Source organism: Chlamydotis macqueenii, chromosome 1, assembly GCF_036417535.1.
Source record: "Chlamydotis macqueenii isolate bChlMac1 chromosome 1, bChlMac1.mat, whole genome shotgun sequence".
NCBI classification, from domain to species: Eukaryota; Metazoa; Chordata; class Aves; order Otidiformes; family Otididae; genus Chlamydotis; species Chlamydotis macqueenii.
In genome coordinates, this window is record NC_141556.1 from 49914426 (window position 1) to 49936478 (window position 22053).

The window sequence follows — 22053 nt, forward strand, 5'->3', positions numbered from 1 at the left end:
ATTATTGAATGACGGAGCCCCAGACTGGGCGCTATGTTCTATCTACAGCCTGATCGGTGTCAGAATAGAAATGTAATTTCATGTGTCTAACAGTCAGTGCTGTTGTTTATATGTACGAGTATGTAGTTTGCCCTTTTGCTCGCAGCAGGGTATAGCTGACTACTAGGCTACTCACGTCTTTTTCTCAGTGGTGCTGCCCAGTCAGTTGTCATATACTTGTGCATTTGACTACTCCAAAGCACAAAAATTTGCAGCCACTGTCATCAAACTATTGTATCTGAAATCCAGTTCTTCCTGGGCTGTATCTCTGATTTTCCAGTGTTATTTCTGATTCTAGTTTTGCCCTTCAGTATCCTTGTAAGATTATCCCAATGTCAGCAGATTTAATGAGCTCAGGCACTTTTCTTTCACCATTGGAAATATTCAAGTGTATTGGACTTGAGAGAAATCCTCACTCAATATATTGTTCCTACCTGAAAATGGTAACTACATGCTGATTATCCAAGAGACTGTTCTCTGTACCTAATAGCAGCTCCTCCTGGCCTATGCATTTGCCTTATGAGTATGTCATAACACCATGTCAAAAGTCATACTGAAAACAAAATGCAGAATGTCTTTGACTTCTTTCTATTCATAAGACCCGTTACTGCATTGGAATATGAAATTGGAATGATTTGACACTTGATACCTTCCAAATAGCTTCCTGTAAATTTTCCTGGATTATTTCTTACAATATTGTCCCATGATTTGAAGCTGATTTGCCTATAACTTTACTATTTTACTTCTCTTTTTAAACTTGGGCACTAAGTCTCTTTACTGGTTTTACCAATTTTTCTTGCCATCTGCAGGTTTTCAAAGTCCACAAATCTGAGAGTTGTTAGTTTGAAGTATTTCAAGATAAGTTTCATCAGACCCCACTTATTCAAAATAGCCAAGTTATTTAACTGCTCTCTAACACAGTGTTTCAATGTATTCTAATCAGCCTTCTCACCATTTTTTTTTAATGTGTGCCAGTCCTGCCTAGTGAAAATGTCTGGACCCTGCCTGAGTGAGTCAAAACCATCATTCCACACTCAATTATTTTTTTTAATTCCTTTTCTTCTTTCCCCTTGAAGGCAAACTTGAAGTTTCCTGTGACAACCTACAGCGTACTACAGTACCTTCAACACAGCCTGCCATATACATAGAAAACAAAGATCCAATCCCTGAAGAGCAGGTAAAAAAAAATAGGATCATTTAAAATAATAATTGGGGCTTGTTTGCTGTATCCATTCCTTTTTCAATTGCTTGTGCAGTGACCTTCTTGTCTTGCCAAGACAGATGAAGTAGGTAGCCAGTGCCATTTCATAACTGGACCTACAGAAAAAAAATGAGGTATATTCCTTTTGCTGTTCCATGGGGAGATATTTCCCATCCTGGAAAAAAGCACTAGCATTCACTTCTTCCCATATATATCATTAGAAACAAGTGACAAAAGGAGAGCAGCAACACAAGTCAGAGTAATATAGAAAAAAAATGTGAATTGTTAAAAGGCAGTATATAAAATAAGAGTCCTACTTGCATATTATTAGATGAACTGACACAGCTGCAGAAGTGACAAGCTCCAGAACAAAACAACCAAACCAACCTGTCTTTAGTTTGAGTAATCTCTGCATTTTTGGATACCTAAAACAGACTGTGACACTGAACAGTTTTGTGTCATTTGGGAAAATTCCGTGTGATGGTTGGGCGGTCTTGAAGAGAGGCTGGCCTCTTCCATCCCAGAACAACTGCGCTCTGCTCTGTTCCTTCCTCACCTTCTTCCCAAGCCTACCCGAAATGCGTTCCATCTAGATTATTTTCCATGACAAAGAGCTGGGACTAATAACTTTACTGACTGTCTGTACATAAATGGAGTTCAGTTTTTTCATGTTTGTAAGCCAATATAGTTAAAAGTGGAGGAGGAGTTTGCTATACTCAACATCCTCTTAATAAGGATACATAAGTTAGATTAGCAGGATGCCTGACTGAGGAAGAATTACTTACAATGTAAATTTAAAAAAAAAAGAAAAGAAACCTACGTCAGCATTGCTTATTTCCACCCATAATTATGGGGAAATGGACTCCCATTTTCAAGGTATATCACTTGATCATACAAAAGTAAATCTTAGGTGACTGCAAGAATGTTAACTTTCAATGAGTGAACTTGGTCCAAAATTATACAAATACGACTGGTAGTAACTGAGAGCAGTGTCAGATCCACTGGCTCTTCTCAAACAGGGGTCCATCTTTTTTCTGTGGTTGGCTTGTGTTTATATCACTTGATCGTGCATCAGATTGTAGGACAGCATCTACGCTGCCAGTGAAGATAATTTTTTCTTTCTTTCTTTCTTTAGGAACTGGAAGCATATGTTGATTATTCAGATACAGAGAATGAATACAAAAGGGAAGATTTTTACTTCTTTTCCCAAGAAGAGAGAGAGAGACAAGAACGAGAGAGACAGGAATCTAAAAGGGTGTTACAAGAATTGAAATCTGTACTGGGATTTAAAGCTTCAGAAATAGAAAGACAGAAATGGAAACAGCTGCTATTCAGCGACCATGGTAAGCATTGCTCTTGAAAATTAATTCCTTTCTAAGAAAGGGTAGGTGTCTGTTTTTCTGATTGTTAGAATTTGGACAGTGCTTAGCTATAGTAGTGTCTTTGAATGAGCTGTGTGGCCTTAGTTTGCTATTCCATCTCTTTATATTACTTGTAGTAATCATTTTACTATATATTGAACTCAGAGAAATTGGAATGATTCTATGAATTTGGCTCTAAACAATATATCAAGTTAAAATATTAAACACACAAAATATTAAGACAACATTAAGAGAACTGTCAGGCTATAAACCATGCAAACTGAACTGACTTTCTCTCATGGCTTTCCAGTAAATATGAATTTTAATCAGAGTGCATAAATAAATTACTTTTCAGAATTTAAAGAAACCATCAGAAATTGTCCCGGACTTAGAAAAATAGACTGGTTAAAGTGATGAGCTAGACTTTGAAATATTAATGGCTCATAAAAGAGTAAGACTGGCTTTTGTTTCCATGAGAGAGTGAGTACACAGAATAAGTTCTCAAAAAAAACCCCAAACAAACAAACAAAAAAACCGAACCAACTATCAAGAAGAGTTCTTCCTAACTAGCCTTCACTAACTCTGAGGACTGCTGGGTAGCTCCATCCACTTGCACTTGAAGGCAGGAATATGAAAATTTCTCTTGCTTCAGCAAGTCTGTCTCTATTCCAGCAGTAAGACTAAATACAACTTGATTCCTTTCACTGCTTCAACTGTTTCATTTCTTATCTTTAAAATTGGCAGTGGTTTGTCTTTTCTTTTTCCCCTTCTTTTTCCTATTTTCATTCCTTCCTCTTAAAGACAGGTTAGGAAAAGCCTTCTAGAAAATTTAATGTTCTGTGTTATGAAAAACAATGCTCAAGTCCAACAACATATCCAAGGATTCTGTCTCTGAGAGTGTCTACCAGAAAAAAAAAGGACCATGGATTGGATATTTCAATAATTTAGTGGGGAACACAGTAACAGACCATACCTATTTATGAGGCTGTTTCTTTTGCCATCAAACCCACAAAAATATTTGTTCTTCACAACTTTGTTCTTTACATCTATTTAGCTACAACTGTGGTAAAAGAAATCACTTGGCCATTGGTATTTACTTCTCTTCTAGCTGAGTTAAAACAACTAAGACATCAGATTCCATCAGCGTCTGCTCAAAAGTAGGATTCTGTATTATCCTTCTGGTGCTAGATGCGACACTGCACAACTCTTCACATAAATCTCTTCAAGTCTTCCTTTCCTCTCTGTTCAAAGGAGAAGGAAGGAATCCTACCTCCATTTCAGGTCTTGACAAATCTAGTGACTGCTGCAGAAAGACTTCTTGTCAGGAGAGCTTGCATAGGATATTTCTTTCTTATCTAGGTTAGCAGCTGATACCTGACCACATCAGCATAGCCTGAGGCCATTTGTGGCCACAGCTGACTCCTGTAATCTTCAGTAACTGTTCATGTGAAAGCCTTTGTGCCTCATGTTGGTTCCTTTCCTTTCCAAGTAGAGATATTACATTGTTTTAGGATTAGAGATTCAATGGTGGTGAGGGAGGAAAGTGTCATTTCGTTCAGCTGCCTAGGACTAATCATTGATTACTTCCATCCTGTGCAAAACTGCAAAACATGAGGGCAGTTCATGAAAGTAATTAATAATGTCTCCTTTTGGCTCAGAGACTGTGTGTCTAATCTGAAAGACTGATGGACAGCAGACACAACATCTACTGGGTTTTTTTAAGGAATTTCTTCATTATTTCTTCAAAAGAAATACAAGTCAGCTAAACATGACATAATGAACCCTGGCATATTACTGCTGCAGACTTTAATTTATCCATACACACAAGTCATTCCTTGAAGAAACATTTTTGTGAGCTGTGCTTTCCACATTTGTGGCTTTCTTTATCGTGAAGATTTAAACCCAGGAAGGTTCATACTTTTGTATCCATTGGCCCAAGCCAATGGGTGGCTGTGATAGGACACTTTTCCGTAGCCTTCTTAAATCAGGGCTTTTACAGGACAATCGTATTCCAGAAATCCTGTGTTCTCCTAAGTTGTAATTATTGTGAATAAAGATCCTGAAATATTCAAAGGCTTTAATCTGTTAGTCAAGGCACCCAGCAAGCTGGGTGATTTGTTAGGGTTTTTGGTTTGTTGAAAGAGGAACTGGTGAGGGTTTCCAGATAAAAGAGGTCAGTTCCAAACAAGGTGATACATCTAAAGAAAACAGCATGAAGTCAACTGGACATGATAGGTTGGATTCCAGGGAAAAAACATAATCTTAGCAGAGCACCAGACTAAAGCAAATACGCCCAGGTCCAGCACCATGGTAATACTGCTTCCAGTCTAGGCTGTAGGTAATTTATTGCAGCATAGGTGAGCATATATTTTTGGTCCTTTGGCATTCTGTTGAGCCAGTAAAATGGAAGAGCTTTTGAAAAGGTCTGTGAAGTTGTTAGTGGCTTGGTTTTCATTTGTCAAACATTGTAGAACAACTTTCTTCTGATGCAAAATCACTCCTAGCCTTTCCAGTTCCCTAATCCCTCAAAAAAGTTCATTCTGTCAGTGGTTGCATCGTACCCAGCTGTTTCCCTTTCTCCCACCTTGTCCATACAACAATTCTTAGGCAGTTTTGGAAAGCTACACTCTGAGAGCTGATGAATTCCACCTTGCTTATTAACTGATCAACTCGGAAAATTGGCCAGCTACCAATCTGAAGTATCTATTTTTCAAGAAATTTTGGCTTTGGAAGTATTCTTTGGAGGAAATAGGCAAAAAGCTTGCTCCCAAATGGTAAGATAATTGTGCATATTCCTGCCTCTTCCAGCAAAAGGGCAGAAATAAGCAGCAGCAGGTTTTTTACAATGGAGAAAGAACTACTCTGTTAACAATTGAGATGAGTCTGGTGCAGTGCTCCTTTGGTATATAAGGTTTTAAAACAAACAATACAACAGAAATTCGAAGCCACAGGTTTCAGCATGGTAATGATAATTATCAATGTGACAGCCATAACGATGTGCCTGCCTTCAGCTAGCTAAAGTAAATATTACTGAAATAGGATGCGATGGAAAAATCCTAATACCGTACATTTTGTTTCCCGTGAAAAGTTTGTGTATTTCCCAGAGTTATTTTCATCTCTGCTTACAGGGGTAAAGTCAGAATGGAATTAGAAAGGGAAATGCCACTTGGGAATCTACTGTTGCCGCTCTCATTTATGTTCGTGCTGCTACTCTAATGGAGCTACTGCAGTTTAGGGAATCTGTTACTTGGAAATGGACATGATATATCGTTTTCTTAAAAAGAAAGACGTCTGTTCTTCAAGAAGTGGTTGTACCGAGTTTTACTAACCCTTAACATTGGGAGGAGAGACTTCCTGGCAAGCATCCCGTTGCTGGCAATGGGACTCGCTGCTGCTACTAACTTCAAGAGAGGCTAAATTAAACCACACTTTATTTGTGAGGACACCTTACCTGACTGTATGAACACGTGTTGTATTTATACGTTGTGATGTACGAGATCAGATCTTGCCTATAAGGACTTTGTCATGTACCTGCTGTCTTTATTGGATTAGGTAAACTGTTGTTTAAAACAAAGACAGTTCAAATCTGTATACAGTGCAGTAGTTTTACTTGTTTTTTACTTTAACACTGAATGCATCATCTGTGTTCGATGCTGTTTTTAAACATCATTAATTTCATGCTGTCTGTTTATGTCACAGATTTTAAGGAGTAGTTGCAACAACTAGCTATCACATTTCACTTTAGCTTTGTCATTAGAAAACACTGTTTTATTTTAAGTTTTGTTCAATTGTGGTTTTTGTTTCTGTTGTTTTGGAGTTTTTTAAAAGCCATTTTGACCCTTACAATCTTGCATATTTTCAGATACAAATAAATTATTTCTATGTAGCAGCTTGCTTTTAGTTATCATTTAATTTTTTTCCCCCTTTTAAAGCTGCAGTGACACACTTGTCTCCTGTAGAACCACTGAAGCTACTAAATAATTTGGAATCACATATGAATTCAGATACAGAAAAGCAGGACTGCAGCCAAAGCTGTGATAAATCTGAAGAAAAAGACTCTAATCCAAAAGTGAATGCTGCTGATAAAAGCAGGACAGAATATTTGTACGAAGATCCTGCGGTGGAGAAAAACAAAGACAGTACTACTGATGAAGGTATTTCTACAGGAGCTGAAGAAAGAATATGTTATCAGCATGAAGGGGAAGTTGAAGAACTCAAGCTGAGTGATATGGATGGAGTAGAGGTTTCACAGTCTCCCTCTAAGGATGCATTACATTCAAAAATCAAGCATAGGCTGGCCCAGCTCCACATATCAACAGATTTAAACTTCACATCGGGTCTGGCTGCACAAGTTGCTGCCAGGTCTTTTGCTTTTACTACAATGCAAGAAGAGACTTTTGGAGACGATGAGGAGGAGGAGGAGGAGGAAGAGAAAACACAGGAGTGTGAAGACCTTGCGGAGGACTGTGAGAATGAAGACAGAGGCTCTGAAAGTGAAGGAAAAGTCTAAGTCTGAGCTGAACTTTGGTAAACCAACAGCAGGTAATTTGATGGAAAAAACTAAGGTGGGGGTTTGAAGATGAAAATACTGGATGGAAAAAAAGGAGACCTAAATGTAATACATCTTATTCCCTAAGTCTGATACACTAAGTAGGACTTCTAAGTATATTGAAAACTTGCAGGTAAGAGAAGTTTAGGCTGCATCCAAGAAATAGTTGGCTGTTGCCTTTTTAAGATCCTAGTGGTGGGGTCTGGAATTTACCTTTGTGTTTTCTGTTTTATTTATTTATATTATGTATTGTGGTTTTTTTCTAAAAAAAAAAAAAAAAGGAAAAACAATGTATTGGATTACAACAGATTCTGGTTTTTTGCTCTCTGATTCTGTTGTTGTGGTATCAATGTTTGTTCCAACAAAAAAGCCAAGACATTTCTTTTGGAAGAACCTGAACTGTCTCCTGTGGACCTCCCCCACCACTTTTGTTTCACTTCTTGTGTCTGCAGTGTGTTGGCTAAGCCACCGTAGGCATTTGTGATTCTGTGGCTAGTGATGTGGCTCCCAACAAATTTTAAATAAAAATTTGAAAGAGCTAGTATTTGATGTGTCCTGGGGTATGGGGCTAAAATAGTTTAAAGTTAGTCATGCTTCATATTAAGGTTTATTTAGAATTTTATGAAGGGTTAATAAATGATTCCCAGATGTTGTAATTCATGTTAGAGAATGTGTAGTATATGTTAAGGAGGGTTATAAGCACATCAGTAGAAAGTACGATAGACAGCTAGAAGCTATCTGTTGGTTTGATAATAGATGAGAAGTAAATACCTATTTATTAAAACAGCTATTAATTATTTGTTAACCTTTTGTAAATTGAACCTTAATATAATGTTTAATTTGATATAATGATTGATTGTACCTTTTTGTTTATGTCCTGAAAAAACAAAGTTATCTGAGTGCTTATCTGAACAACATACAGTATTTTGTTTAAACAGCATACTTGCTTTTCCTTAATGTTCTTTCATTTTTCCTTAGATCACAACTATAGCCTGTGTGATTAAAAATCCATGAGAGAACAAGAATTCTGTATTTTCTAAGGTGTATCTTGTAACTTAGTTGACACCGAAGTCTGGATGTTTGGTACGAGGTTATGTGGGGTGGCTTTTTTTCTCTGTGGTGGCATTACGAGGAGCAGCAAACAGATGCTCACCTCACAGAGGAGCTGGTTAAGAGTTTCACTGCCTTGTCTTCCTTTTGCCCTCTGATACAAAATGAAGCAAAGGTCTCATGTCTCTGACGGCGACAGAGCCACCTCTTTGTATGGAATACTCTACTTGGACTTGGGATACATTTCCAGTCACAAAACATGTCACCAGTTACTTAGGGTATTTATTGCCTCTTGCTGAATCTATAGAATAATTGGTATGTTAGATGCAAGTGATTCAGAGTAGTATCTTTCCTACATGCTGTTGTGGGAAGCGGGGAAGCTAACGAAGATCAGCAGGTTAGGGTAGAACTCTTGACCATGTCAGAAAACAAGTGCTTGCTTTCAACCTCCCTCTCTTCTACTAGTGATTTTGTATGAACGCTATTAAATGTGTGGATTTTTTCACAGACCATAAAGAGGTAAATATCAATTGATGGAGAAGGGAGTACGTGACTTCTTTCACCATATAATGCCTGTCTCCTCCCTCTCACACAGATTTTGGGATGACAACATTTTGCTGTTCTTCATTAATCAGTAACACTGTGTTCTGTGCCCTTAATTTTGTGTGAGTGACTGGAAGGTGAATGGATGATGTCTTGGGGAACTTGTAAAAGAAAAAAAAAGATGCTTCTCGTAGTGTATTCAGAAGCTAAGCCTCCTCTTAGTGGTAGAGTATATTCTTCTGCAACCTGTAAAGGTTAGGCTAAGATGACAAAACACTGTTTTCTCTGTGGTAAGCAATTTTTTGTATCAAGTCTAGAACAAATGCTTTGGATAAATCATGTTTGAAGCGTTGTCTGTGCTTCTGAAAAAGAAGTCTTCCTCATCCTTGACTTGAGATCCTTGAGTTCACAAAGTGCCCAGATATTTTTTCTTCCTAGCTAATTGTTCTGACTGCCTAAATGGATGTTCCATTAATATTTTTCCATGAACTCATCCACCAATGTCTCATGATCTGATGTTGTGTATCCGAGAACTGATACTCCTGAACTTCTCCCATGGGATCCAAATCTTAGTTCACAACGCATACAGCTATGATACCAATTTCGAAAAATGATCAGATTTAGGATATGAATTATCACTCTCCTCACAGTTTTGGATAGTCAGTAGTAGCGTGAGTGCTTTGCATTGCTACTAAAATGGGTTTCAGATCTCACATTTATAAAAGCTGCTAGCTCTTTAGTCCTTAGCAGAAAACCTGGAGAACCTTGCTTTGGCAGCTCACTTCATCACTGGTCTTGGTGATGAAACTGGCCTCAGAAACTCCCTCTTCATTTTCGTCAATGAGGTGAATCAGTTTTTTGTGGCCATGTTATAAACCAGTTCGCTGAGTCCAGCTGGATCAAAAATCCACCCTTTTTAAGGGTTATTTTTCACCATTCTTATCACAGTGATGCAGTTCGCAGCATTTACCTCCAAACAGCTGTATCAGCACACGCTGTGCTGCTGGCCTGAAACTCGGGATTGCTCACATTTACCATCCTGGCAAAGACGGTGTACTGTGAAATTACAGCCTTGAATTAGACATGGCTGTGATCACAGGATGACTTTTACGAGCAAGTTTTGATCCTATTTTGAACAAATACATTTTTCTACAAGCAATTTAACTGATTTGCATGGTCTTAGTTGATTCAGTCTTAGAAGTTGTGCATGTGAACACCTGGATTCACTTGCTTTCTCTGCCTCTCATTACATCTATATATAATTGCCATCTGGTCATTTATTTTGATTTATTTAATATTCTCCCTACAGAAAAATATAGCTAACAGTCTAGAGCACAGAAAGCACGGCTTCCCTTGATTTGATAACCAGGTTCCATCTTCTTATAAATACTCTGTTATAATCCAGATTTCCTCATGATTTTGTCATTTGAAAGGACTGTGCGTACATGTTGTAGATTCCTTTAAGAACCTGACAGATTTCTTGGCAATCATAAATTATTGTTGCATTTAAAATAATATATATCAACACACTGAAGTGTGCATTAGCACTGGAGAGTTGTGTTAATATATTGAGCGTGTCGAGGTCTGAGTGCTGGCCTGCATTCTTTGGCTTATTTCCCTGGATAGGGATTTCTATGAAAACAGAACACTTACTTCTTAGGGCTTTGTAACTTTTTGAAACATGTTAATCAGGAAATCCACATTAAATAACGGGTCATGCCAAAGGATATCAGCAGCCAAAGTTCTTTGCGAATTGCAAAGCTAACAATAAATATATTTTCCCTATTCCATTTCCAATTAGCAGCTCTGTGAAGTTATAAAGAAGCAAGTAATTATATAGGATTCAATAATTTCTTCTCTCCCTGATGTACCTGGAAGATACTCTGAAAACGGTATTCGCTTCTTAGACTGGACTGCAGTCTAGCACGACATCTTTTATGTCACTTAAATTTACAGCTAAAGATCTAGGTGAAGGCTCATATGGAGGCAAAGATCTGTGATAAAAAGATTACTTGTCCCTTGTTTTAAGTGTGTCTTCATGACAGAAATGAAACAGTGGTGTAATGGAAGCAAATTTTGAGAATTACAGATAATCAAGAATCTTTCAAATGGAGTCAAATGTGTCTGTGTCAACTATAAGCAAGATTCGCAAATGTGAAGGCTTCTGCTCTTGGTTGCAGAAATGAGACAGTTTTGCTCCTGACAGAGGATTACTCAACATTACTGAGTCTTGCACTTAGTTACCAAATACTAGATGAAATCTGGTGGAGCAGCTAGTTTGACCGAGATATCTGTATGGGATCCAACTGTTTGTTTACAGGATTGGAAATTGCATCTAGAAACATGCATCTGAAGTGCAGAATTTGCAACTGTCTTATTTTTTTTGCTAGCAAAGAAATTAATATCTAAATGGTGGAGCGTGTAGAGTCATTGGCCCACACTGAACCTTGTAATCTTGTAGTCTATCCTTCTTCTTTTTTCTTTTTCTTTAAAAAAAAACCCAAACAACAAAAAACAACAACAACAAAAAACCCAACAAACTCCGCTTGTTCTTTAAAGTATTTAGTGAAGGACTGCTGTTGATCTGGAAGTGGCTTGTTCCCAGGGCTAATTACTCTTTACAATTAACAGGTTTTTGTACTGTCTCATCTGAAAAAGTGGGCAGAGTGTGAGAAAGGCACTCGGTCAGTGTAAAGGGTCAGGCTATTCCAGGATCTTGTCTGTGACAGGGACTAATAGCAGATGCTTGAGGGAAGAGTAGGAGAAAAGGGCGATCATGTACTGATGTTTCCTCAGGCTGCTCCCCAACAATTTGTGGCTCAGGGACTTCTTGAGCCAGTGATGGTGGCTGTCAGCTTAACGGGTCCTGATGGAAATCTTGTCCATAAATTTGTTCAGTCTCATGTTTGGTCAATTTTTACTAGTCCCAATGCCAGTATGCGCTTATCTTTATTACAGTCTTTTACAAACGAAAAGATTTGTCAACAATGTGTTTTAAGTTTCTTTTTTTTTTAAACTGAGCAAGCCCACTTCTCTTCAGTCCTTCCACAGAGGTCATGTTTTCCGCCATTTGGTTTCTTTCCTTAGAAATCTGTTCAGTTTTTGAAGTACAGTGGCCAAAGTGCAGAGCAGTACTTCAGATGTAACCTCAGCAGTGCTGAGTATGGAGTAATAATCACCTCACGTAAACCACTGAACCATTCAAACATAGTCGAGTCCACATAGAAGAAAAAAAATCTTTTCAGATCTTTTATCCCTAGCTACTAGGATGACAAATGAAAATATTTGGTCTAATGGAGGCGAAGTATTTATTCACTGTCAGCAGGATTTGGCTGGACAATGTTTTTCTCTGCTAACAAAACAAAAAGTTGTTAAATCAAAATGATCTTCCAACAGCTGCCACCTGGACTAACACAAACTAAAGATGCCAAACACCACTTGTTTAAATTTCAGCTTGTCTTTTCAGAGCTGTTCTGATCTCTGATGTATAAGCATGTATCACAAAATATATTATTGCACAAGAATATGGCTATATGAATATCAGAGATCAAAGTGAAGGCTTCTGTGGCTAACTTTTAAAATGCTTGGAGGTGTGCTTTATTCATATTCTCATGATATTTAATTCCCTCATGTATATGTTTTTATAGTACTGCCTCAAATTTTAAATGCCAAAAAAGAGACTTTGATTTATTTGACTTGGAAATTAGGGCAGTAATCAGATAAGTGGTAATGGTACTCTAACTGTGATAATAAGACACGGTCATAGGTAGGCGTAAAATCTGCCTACAGTGAACTTTGGTTTGTAGACAGATACGGCAATATAGTTTGAGCTACGGATCAGTAGGTAACTGTTCTCAATACTCTGCCTCTCCTTTCGCACTGCCATCTCTTAAGTTATTGGCAAGTTTGTCAGAATAAAATTTGACCCAGCAACTTGAATGCTCTGTTAGCCCATTTTATACTTTCTGAATCGAGCGTAGGATTCTGAAGAAGTGACTGTAATTTAGCAGATGAGGAAAAAGTGTTTGTTTCGCCATTACAAAATGGCTTATTTTAAAAGGGTTGAATAGGACCGAAACTTGAATACTTTCACATGATCAGCATACTTTTGACCTTTATACCTTCTCAGCTTTAAATCTGAAAGGCCTTACGGACAGTCTGCTTTAGGGGATGCAGTTCTAAAGCAGCTTAAACCAATCCAGGTCCAGGCTGCCATGGCCCTGGCACGGCCCTGCAATCTCCATCCCTCCTTGAGGCTGGCTTGTGTAACCACGCGGTGATTTAGGACACGGATCTGGCTGAAAACACACCACTGCTTTACCTTTGTGCTGGCTCCCTCAACTAATTCATTGTGTGGTTGAAAGAGCACTAGTAGCATCTCATGGGAGCAAGCGGGAAGACATGACTGGGTGATGAGGAGAAATGGCATAGCTCAAATTTAAATCAGTTTGAGTTAATGTTTACATGCTGTGAGTTACTTCATTACTGTCTGTACTGAAGTGGGAGAACTCAACTCCGTATGTTGATTCCTTCATTTCCGTGTCTTCTGTTGATTCAGGACGATGCCACTCATTATTTTCCTCACTCATTTTGACTCCATTTTTTCTGTTCTTCAGGCTTAGGCTGCCCAAGACCTGTTGTGTCTTATTCCACAGAGTCTCTAAGAACTATTTATTATACTGCCAGTAAAACTGAAATTACCATGCATGTTTTTTTCTGCTTACCATTTTCACCTCTCTGGTCCCTCTGACACCCATAGTCCTCTGCCTTTACCACCACTGTTAAGACATTCAGATTTTAAAAGAATACACAAAATCTTTTTGTGTGTGTTTGGAACACAGCTTGATTTTTCTGTATCTTCAGCATTGGAATGACGAGATCTAGAAATGTATACTGACTGTCCCACTTGACCTGAGAACTGAAGCAGAAGGTGGACACCATAATGTGGAGTACTACAGTCAAAACAGAAATACCAATGTATAGCAGCTCAAATCCTTTTGGTGTATACTCACTTTTTTAAAGTCATTCTGGCTTACTGAAAAACACCAGTTGTGTTTTAGAAATAACTGCAATTCTTGTACAAGGTCCCAAAATAAGTGTCATTAGTTGGCTTGATTTGTGCTCAAATCTTAACATTGAAGGACTGCTTCCTGACCTTCTCCAGCTGCATGGACGAGAACTGAAAATAACCTCAAATTTCCAAATAGAGAGTGACCAGTGCTTTCCATTACTTTGTGCTATTAAAAAGAGGTCCATTCCTAAATAAACAAAAAGAGAAAAGTCAGTGCTTAATATCTTCAGTAGTCATTACTAACAGAGAATCATGCATTTGATCTCAATAGAAGCACCATAAATGAGGGCTGTTTATAATGTTTGATATCTGTGTTTCTAAAATAATAAAAATAATAATAAAGGCTTTAAATGTATTATGGGATAAAAGCCAGAAGTCTATGACGTGTTCTCCAGATCTTTCATCCAAAGCCAAGCTGGTCAAATTTAAACAAGTTCATGCTGTCTGTTCCTGTGCTGCTCAGTATGCATTGTACTCAAAATTTTTAATGTCCTAACATGAGTTTTCACAGACAGTTGGTGTGCATCTGTGTGCTTGAGGTCTGCAAAACTGGTAGTGATCATGGAACAGTGCTGAGTGAAACCTATACTGGAGTGAGATGCCTCAGAAGGATTTTGGATTTATTGTCTCTGTCTTGCTCTATTGCAGCATCCATGCCATCCGCAATCCCACTCAAACTTTTTCCTTCTCAGCTTTCCTCTTCATTGACCACACACACCAATTGTGTGGGGGTTTTTGTTTGTTTATCACCTAGGTTACTGTCCTATAATGCACCAGGTACCAGACCTCCAATAGATGCTTAAACATCAGTGGCCACACTGCAAAGGCCGGGGCCTGGGCACACAAAGGCCAGAGAAGCTCTTCTGGTTTCACCACTTCTGGGTTTATACTGAGATCATTGACTATGGGGGTGCTCAGCTAGGCTCGATGACGCTGCAGATATCTTTCAAAGCTCTAGTTTTTGTGAAGTCCATTCTTTCCTCCGGTAGTCTCTTTTCCCTCTTAGCAGTTTTCAGGTCTTCTCCAGCATTCTGCTGACAACTCTTTAGGAACTTGGCCACTGTTTCCCTTCATTTCTGAACCTATTGTCTGAAGTTTATGAAATGGCAGGTTAGAGGGAATCCACACCAAGGCACTGCTGCACATTCCCAGTCATAAATGTGTAAACAGAAGGATTCTTAGGGCTGGTAACTTGTCTGTCCTGACTTTCCTTCCAGCAAGCTTTGACCTACCTTGCAACCCGGCCCTCCTATTCCCTCCAGGACTTCAGAACATTCACTTACAGAAATCCCCCTCCTTAATGACCATAAGATGGTGATGTCTCCTCAGCAAGACTGATCCTTGAACACATGTTCCTCATTACATGAGCTTTACTTGTTCTTTCCAACAGGAGGGTGATGCAGTTATGGCTGAATCTTTGTTCTCCGAAACAAGGTTGCTTCTTCCTGCAGCAGAGGGCTGAAAACATGCTCTCCAGCTGCTACACCAACATGCTTTGGCTCCACAACTGCCTTGCCTTGAGCTCTGGAAGCTCTGGGATCTATCAGTCGTACTTAAAACCTTTCCACTGTCAAACGCATTGTGTTTTTAGAACACAATTACTACTAAATCTCTCCTGAATTAAACCATTTTGAATTTTCATTGAGGAGCATTAATGGATTGTTTCTTAACCTACTTTGAGGGGTTTGTCTGAGTTTATATATATATTTATGTATATATATATGCACACTTCGTATTGTACACATGTATTGCCAGGTATCACATTGAAAGCCTAGCAAAGAGATTTTATTTTTCACATATCAAACTTTCCAGTTACTTACTCAGAAGGTAAACAAAAATTTAATTCTTGCTATCTAATAACAAAAGAATTGAATTCTGTTCTACCAAGCAGGCTGTGTGGAGGTATTTAAAATGCACGCTGATTTCACACCCTTAATTAGAAAAGCTATTTAACCTTGTTTTCTATTATCAAGGCTTTGCACCTGAGCTGCTGAGAGTGCCTGTACGCCCATATGCCCTGTCTTAAACATGTAAACAAATACATGTTCCTCAACATTTCCTGCCTGCTAAGTCTTAGCATTTCCCACAACAGGCCCTAAGGGCAGCATAGATTGCCAAGGAAACCACAGGGTAAGAAAAGAATCTTGGTAAGCTGCTGTTTAATTGGGTTAATAAATGAGAGATAAAATACAACAGGAAATGTTTAAAAGAGCAAACTGCAGCAAGAGACTTCTGGCAGGGCTACAGAGGGAAATCACATGTGATAGACTCTGAAGTTTGCAGACACTGGGAAGGATTCAGAATTTCTCTGCAGTCTGAAGTGGAGACAGGAAACATTCACCAGACTGGTAGTCTTTAGCAGCTCTTAAAAAAAAACCTCTGTTTTATCTACATTTTTTTTTTCCACAGAAAGACTCAGTCCTGCTGTGCTGGTGTATCAAGCTCTACGTAAATCAATCTCCATATCTCTTCCTTTAACAGCAATGACATCAGTCTCTCCCTGGACTGCACAGAAAACCCATGTGGTTTGGCTCCACTGGGAACCCCAACCTCTTCTGCACCTCCCCTGCCAGTTGCTGATGCTGCTTTAAGCTCAGTTGATTAGATTGGCCTCAAGCAGGTGTAGATCAGCAGGCCTTTAAATCAGGTATGAAGCCTGGTGGCCGTCCATTTTATAACTCCAAGAAGGGAAGTTCTGGGCTGGATGTAGGCAGCAGCAGGAAGACATTCCTGGGTTCTGCCCTTTGTGACAGCAACTCTTGCCTGTGATATTTTCCCAAACCCTTTTGTTTCTCTTCTTCTTACTTTCACACTTTGCCTCCTTCCTTTTTCCCAGGATATGAATCAGGACTTAAAGTCTTTTTTTACATGTTTGATGATGTGCATCACCAGGATTATTTTTAAGCCATTTAAAAAAAAAAATTTGGCTTGGTTTCCTCAGTTTCAGAAATAGTTTTCTTAATTGTAATGCTAATAACTTTCAAAGTCTTTTTGCTTGTTATTGTTCCTTCAGCATCTGTAGTAATATTCTGCCTCACTACTGCATGTATCTCTTTTTCTCCTTATCCTGTATCCCTGACAGCTGCCTACGTGGTTGTGGATGTGGCTTATCCATCCTTCAGTTAGTAATGATTGAATGGAATAGGGAATGCTTTTACGGGGGTGCCTAAATGCTATATCAGCACTTTGTTTGATCTTTTATACAGAAGTTTGTTTATAATTCCTCTTTCATCCAGAAAATGAAATTAATTTTGGGCAATCCTGGCAATAGTTAGCTTCTGCAGTATTATTTTGCTGGCTCCTTAATACAAGCACTTTAGTAATGAACACTTTTCTCTAAATAAGTGATGACTAAAGAATGTTCTTCTGTGTGTCTTACGCTTCCAGTTGCACCTTCCCATCATCTTTCAGAGACCCGTATGCTGTGCGACCATGTGGCAACTCTTAACCAAAATCCCTTTTAGCATCATATAAGTGGCTAGGCAGCTGGAGCTTTAGGAAGAGAATGGTGTGTCAGTTGAGGAGACTGGTAGCAGGTAGGTCTTTAACCTAGGAACTGGGCTTACGTGCTCTGCAGGAGATGTCTTCTAGTTGTCTTGCTGTATGACTCCTCAGAAACAGACTTCCTCTGTATGCTTTGAAAGTGCCAAAATAGTGGCAGCAGTACAGACTGGCTCATTTTATCTCAAGCTTTGTGGCTCCCTCATAATGCTTAGACTTTATGATCACAACAAAGGCTGTGTTCTGCTGCTGTTAGGAGCCATGGCTGATGCACACCTCTTCCTGTAAACTTTCCCTGTATTGGTTTTAAGGTTAACAGCTGTTGACTGCTCTTCTCACTTAGGTATGACTCACTCTCACCTAATTCATATCCCCAGGAAGGAAAGCTTAGAGGTGACTGGGGAAGAAGCTAAATAATTAGGTATTGAAAGGCAAGGGGAAGCTTGGTGAGGCAGGAGTATTTATTCTTATGTATTGAATCTTGCAACCTAATCAGTGCATAACTTGTTGTGCAGTACAAAAGGTCTTGCTTACTCTTTGCTCTTTCCAGGTTTATTTGTTTGGGTTTTTTTTCATATGGAATACTGAACAGATCCAATTGCTGCTGTTAGAAGGAGAAGCCTGTCTACCAAGAGGGGTCTGTAATGTTTTCCTTTACTTGGAGATTTTTTGAACACTAAATTGGCTGTGTGTATTCTTCATAATGTACCATATGCAAATATTCTTCGGGAATTGATATTACCACTTCAGACAGTCACTATTTTCTATGTAAGAACTGTACGTTTCCTATACTGCCAAGAATGTATACATATCTACGAAGACTTAAGATTGTATCTTTTTGAGCAAGCCTCTTTCTTCAACCATCTGAAACTTTCTTCCTGTTTATCAAGTTCTCTGCTAATTTATTAGACACTTGTGTTATATTGTGTACTTTTTTTGTATCAGCTGTATTACTGTATTTCTCCTTTCTCTCATTAAAACCTGTTCTTCTCATCCTTCTGCTGTGCTGCTTCATATTGGAAATACACCATAACAGGTAACCTGGTCTAGTGTAGTGGGTCTAGCTGACATGGAGCCAGACCAGTCCTAAAAGGCAAGTGATTCAGACTTCTATTCTATTGTTCCACTGATCCCAACATGTAATCAATTTTACTGCTAGTACTAGTCTACTGTATTAAGCTTCCTTAGGGTTATTTTGCAGCAAAGTCCATACTTCTATAAGATAGCCAAGAAGAAACCTAGAATTGAGCATCCATGGTATAAAAAAAGGGATGACACAAAAAATGTACTGAGATATGAAGTCCTTAAATCTCATGGATGGTTGTTTCTGCTGGCATATCCTAAGAAATCTGTGGTCTTCCTGAGTGAAGCAAGTTTTGAGGGGAGATTTGGAGGAGGAATCTAAGGCCACTTTTTTCCCTAGAAAGGTGGCCTTCAACTTAACTCAGCCAGTTCTCTATGCTGTCTCCATGCTTAACTCATCTTCCAGGTAGATGAAGAGTCAAAAAATGAATGCCAGGGTAGGACCTGTTTGCTTACTTCCCTTAGAGAAACAGCTGATTTACAAACAAGAAAATGCCGTCTCCCAAGAAAACACTCAATGAACACATAGAGCAATGACAGTGCTTCTTTTGTCCTCCCAGTGAAAAGCAAGATTTTCAGTGTTTCAGTGATGCTAATCCCTTTTTAGCAGTGCAGGATCTTCCTTGACCTACAGACACTCCCTCGATATTATCTGCTCCACAGCCTGGTGTGGAGGAGGAAAGATTTCAAAGGTCCGTTACAGTGGACCCAAGGTATTGAAATGCAGAAAGTGAACAGAACGTGCACGTGCACCTATGTGTTGAGGATTTGTCAGTTTTTGAGGTTGGGAGATCAGCTGGCCAGAGGGAAAATGCCAGAAGCACCCGCTCTTGGAGAACCTACTATTTCATCTGTAATTAGACACTTACTTAAGGTTGAAATTAATCACCTTTTTAGCACCACCTATATAATTATAGTAGCATATATAGAAATAGTTTTGTCACCTAGCCCTGGTTTTCTGTCAGACTCTTCATCACCATCTCCTTCATTAGGACTGTTTCTGTGCCGCCAGTTGCGCTGCTCGTGTGCTCACAGCCTGTGCGTGAAAGAACCCTGTGGAATGTCCCAGTGGTGGTAGCATTTAAGGGTTTCTTGTCATGGTGCTGTGGTAGCAAGGAGCAGAAACACACATGTGGAATAACCATCCTGGCTCTGACCACATGTGACATCAGTTATACTTAGATTTAGGTTAGGTAAATGCCCATCTGTGTGACTGCATACATTTGCTTCTAAAGTTGCATTTAGGGATGATACCACAGTGGGAAATATTTAGGAAAATTCTAGCATAGAGAAGAACCGTCACGGGGAATTCCACAGGCCAGTGCAGCCTTTCCAGTCACTCACAGAAGCATTTGCAAAAACAGCCAACCTAAAGCTAATTTGTCCTGACCGCAATCAAGAAAGTTTGCCACTGACTTGGAGAGAAAGCACGGTAGGCCAGTAATTAATGTGTTTGAAAATGCTACTGTTAATTACCTGTCATATTTAGTCCCTGACTTCTCTACTGCTCCAGTAATTATTTTATGTACACATGCAGAGTGACAAGTTTCCTTCAGAGAAGAACGGACTACAACTATAACATGCTGTTTTCTGCTGTTGTTCGATATAAATTAAATACATCGTTTTGTTAAGCTAAAAAGAAATAGAAGAAAGGAACAAACTTTCTGTGACCTGTCAAGGCTAGCCAAGAGCAGCTCAGCAAAGACTGCATGCTTCATTTTGGGCTATATCCTGTGCTCTTCTTTGCTCTCACTGCTCTCAACTGCTTCTCAGCTATTAACAGTAGTTTAACAGATCATCATCATCATCACACTCTGCAAGACGTACTGGTTAAATCAGTAGTGGAATGCAGTGACCTTTGCATTCCTACCAAGCGCTCTGAACTTCCATTTTGATTACTGGTTTGCAGCACCACTAAATTACAAATAATGATATGATTCCCAGAGGCTATGTAATAAATGTATTGCAAAAGTTGCAGTTATTTCCCCTTTGTGCCTGTCTTTGTTTCTGCTTTGGTAACTTCTACAAGAGAGCTAATGGTTGCAGCATGTGCTTTAGCTCCTGGGAGTGCTCCCTCCTCGAGCTGTATGCTTCAGTATGCAGCTGTGAAGTAGTTGACCATCTGCTGCTACTTCTCCAGGTTATGCTTCTAAAGTTTCCCTGCAACTATTAATTAAATGAAGAAGCTAGTTGCCAGAAGACACCTGACTAAAGTAATTGGTCCCTTAAAGGCAATTAAATTTTTATGGATAGTGCCAAAATGTAAATATAATAGCCCATAAAACAAGTAAGTCTTAGTCAGACGTGCACAAAAGAAAGGGGGGATGTGCCCAGGACCTTCTCCTCTGTTTTCTTATTTCCTCCTTGCCAGTAACTGCCAGTAAAGATTCTGCAGCTCAGCAGGTAGCGTTAGGCAGTCCTAACTGCTGGATGGGACAGGAAGGAATATACAAGATGGAGAACTTGTAAACATGCCAGAAAGGTGCAAATGCTTTGATACTGAGACTGGTGTACTTGCTGCTCTGAGTCACAGTGTTTTCTATTTAAGAAACTTAACAAAGAAGCCAAAGTTCTCAGAATGAAGTGATTAAAAACCATGATGATGGAAAGTAAAATACCTGAACTTGAAATCACTCGGAAGATTCTGACCCATGTGATAATCACTCCTTGTCTTAGCTATTTGTTTTTGAAGGTTTTTAGTTAACTTGCTGTACCCATTGAAAATATAGTTGGCAAACAGTAGCTTTCCTTGAATGTACATCTGCCAAAGAAGAGAACAAAAAACATGCAGAATTGGCAAGAGCAACCTCTTACTCTAAATGAAGATGATAGGTTGAGAAACAAACAAAGAAGATTGTTAGGTAGCCTGACTTACAACTTTATGATGGCTTACAGTTGTCACCTTTCATGACTTTGTTATATAAAATATTTTATTTCATTTAAGAAATTAAAAAATAAAACTTGTATTTTTCTAGTCCCTGCAAGATTTCAAAACACAGCCTACTGGAGTGTAGAAAACAACATTTTGCATGCTGCTTCATGGACTACCAAAACTCAACACCATCCATCCCAGTAATATTTCAGTTTAGATTTGGCATAACATGACATGTTTGAACATGAACACAGACAAATACATTAGGCATAGGAAAAAAAAAAACAGCTGTTTCTTTGGTTTTTTCTTTTCCATATGTGAACCAAATATTTTTCTTTAATTTTGTTTTGTTTTGTTTTTTACTAAGAAGGAGTAGAAGTAGGGTATCATACTTCTAAACTTTTCTAAGTAGCAATGAACTTTTCTGTTTAACTACTGTATCTCATTGGAAACAGTTTTCTAGAGAAGAAAGGTGACCAAGGTCATTTGACAAGTAATTGTAAACCTACAGGAAGTATCTAGCCTGATCTTCAAAGCCATAAGGGTTCAAAATGTGGGCAAAATCTGAAACTTCAGCAATTTTATCTCCCTGGATAACTAGGAGACTGAAGCTAATTCAGAGCTGTTTAGAAAGATCCAGAAACATTTTCCACCCTGATTTCCACAGTTTCAAACTTGCTTTTGATTCTGAAGTGTATTTCCTGATGTCTCAATGATTTGCATGTTTCCCAAAGCTGACATTCGTAGATGACTGTCTTATCACAACATCTTCAACAGAACAGA

General features: G+C 38.8%; 1 protein-coding gene across 1 annotated transcript in view; it reads left to right on the top strand.

Moving 5' to 3' along the window:
* Positions 1-8309, top strand: part of VEZT (vezatin, adherens junctions transmembrane protein) — a 58977-nt gene extending 50668 nt beyond the window's left edge. The window contains exons 10-12 of the mRNA XM_086750595.1: positions 1116-1216; positions 2376-2583; positions 6534-8309. Of these exons, the coding sequence (XP_086606721.1) occupies positions 1116-1216; positions 2376-2583; positions 6534-7111 (887 nt within the window). The 3' untranslated portion in view covers positions 7112-8309. The remainder of the gene's footprint in view (positions 1-1115; positions 1217-2375; positions 2584-6533) is intronic.
* Positions 8310-22053: the final 13744 nt, after the last annotated feature.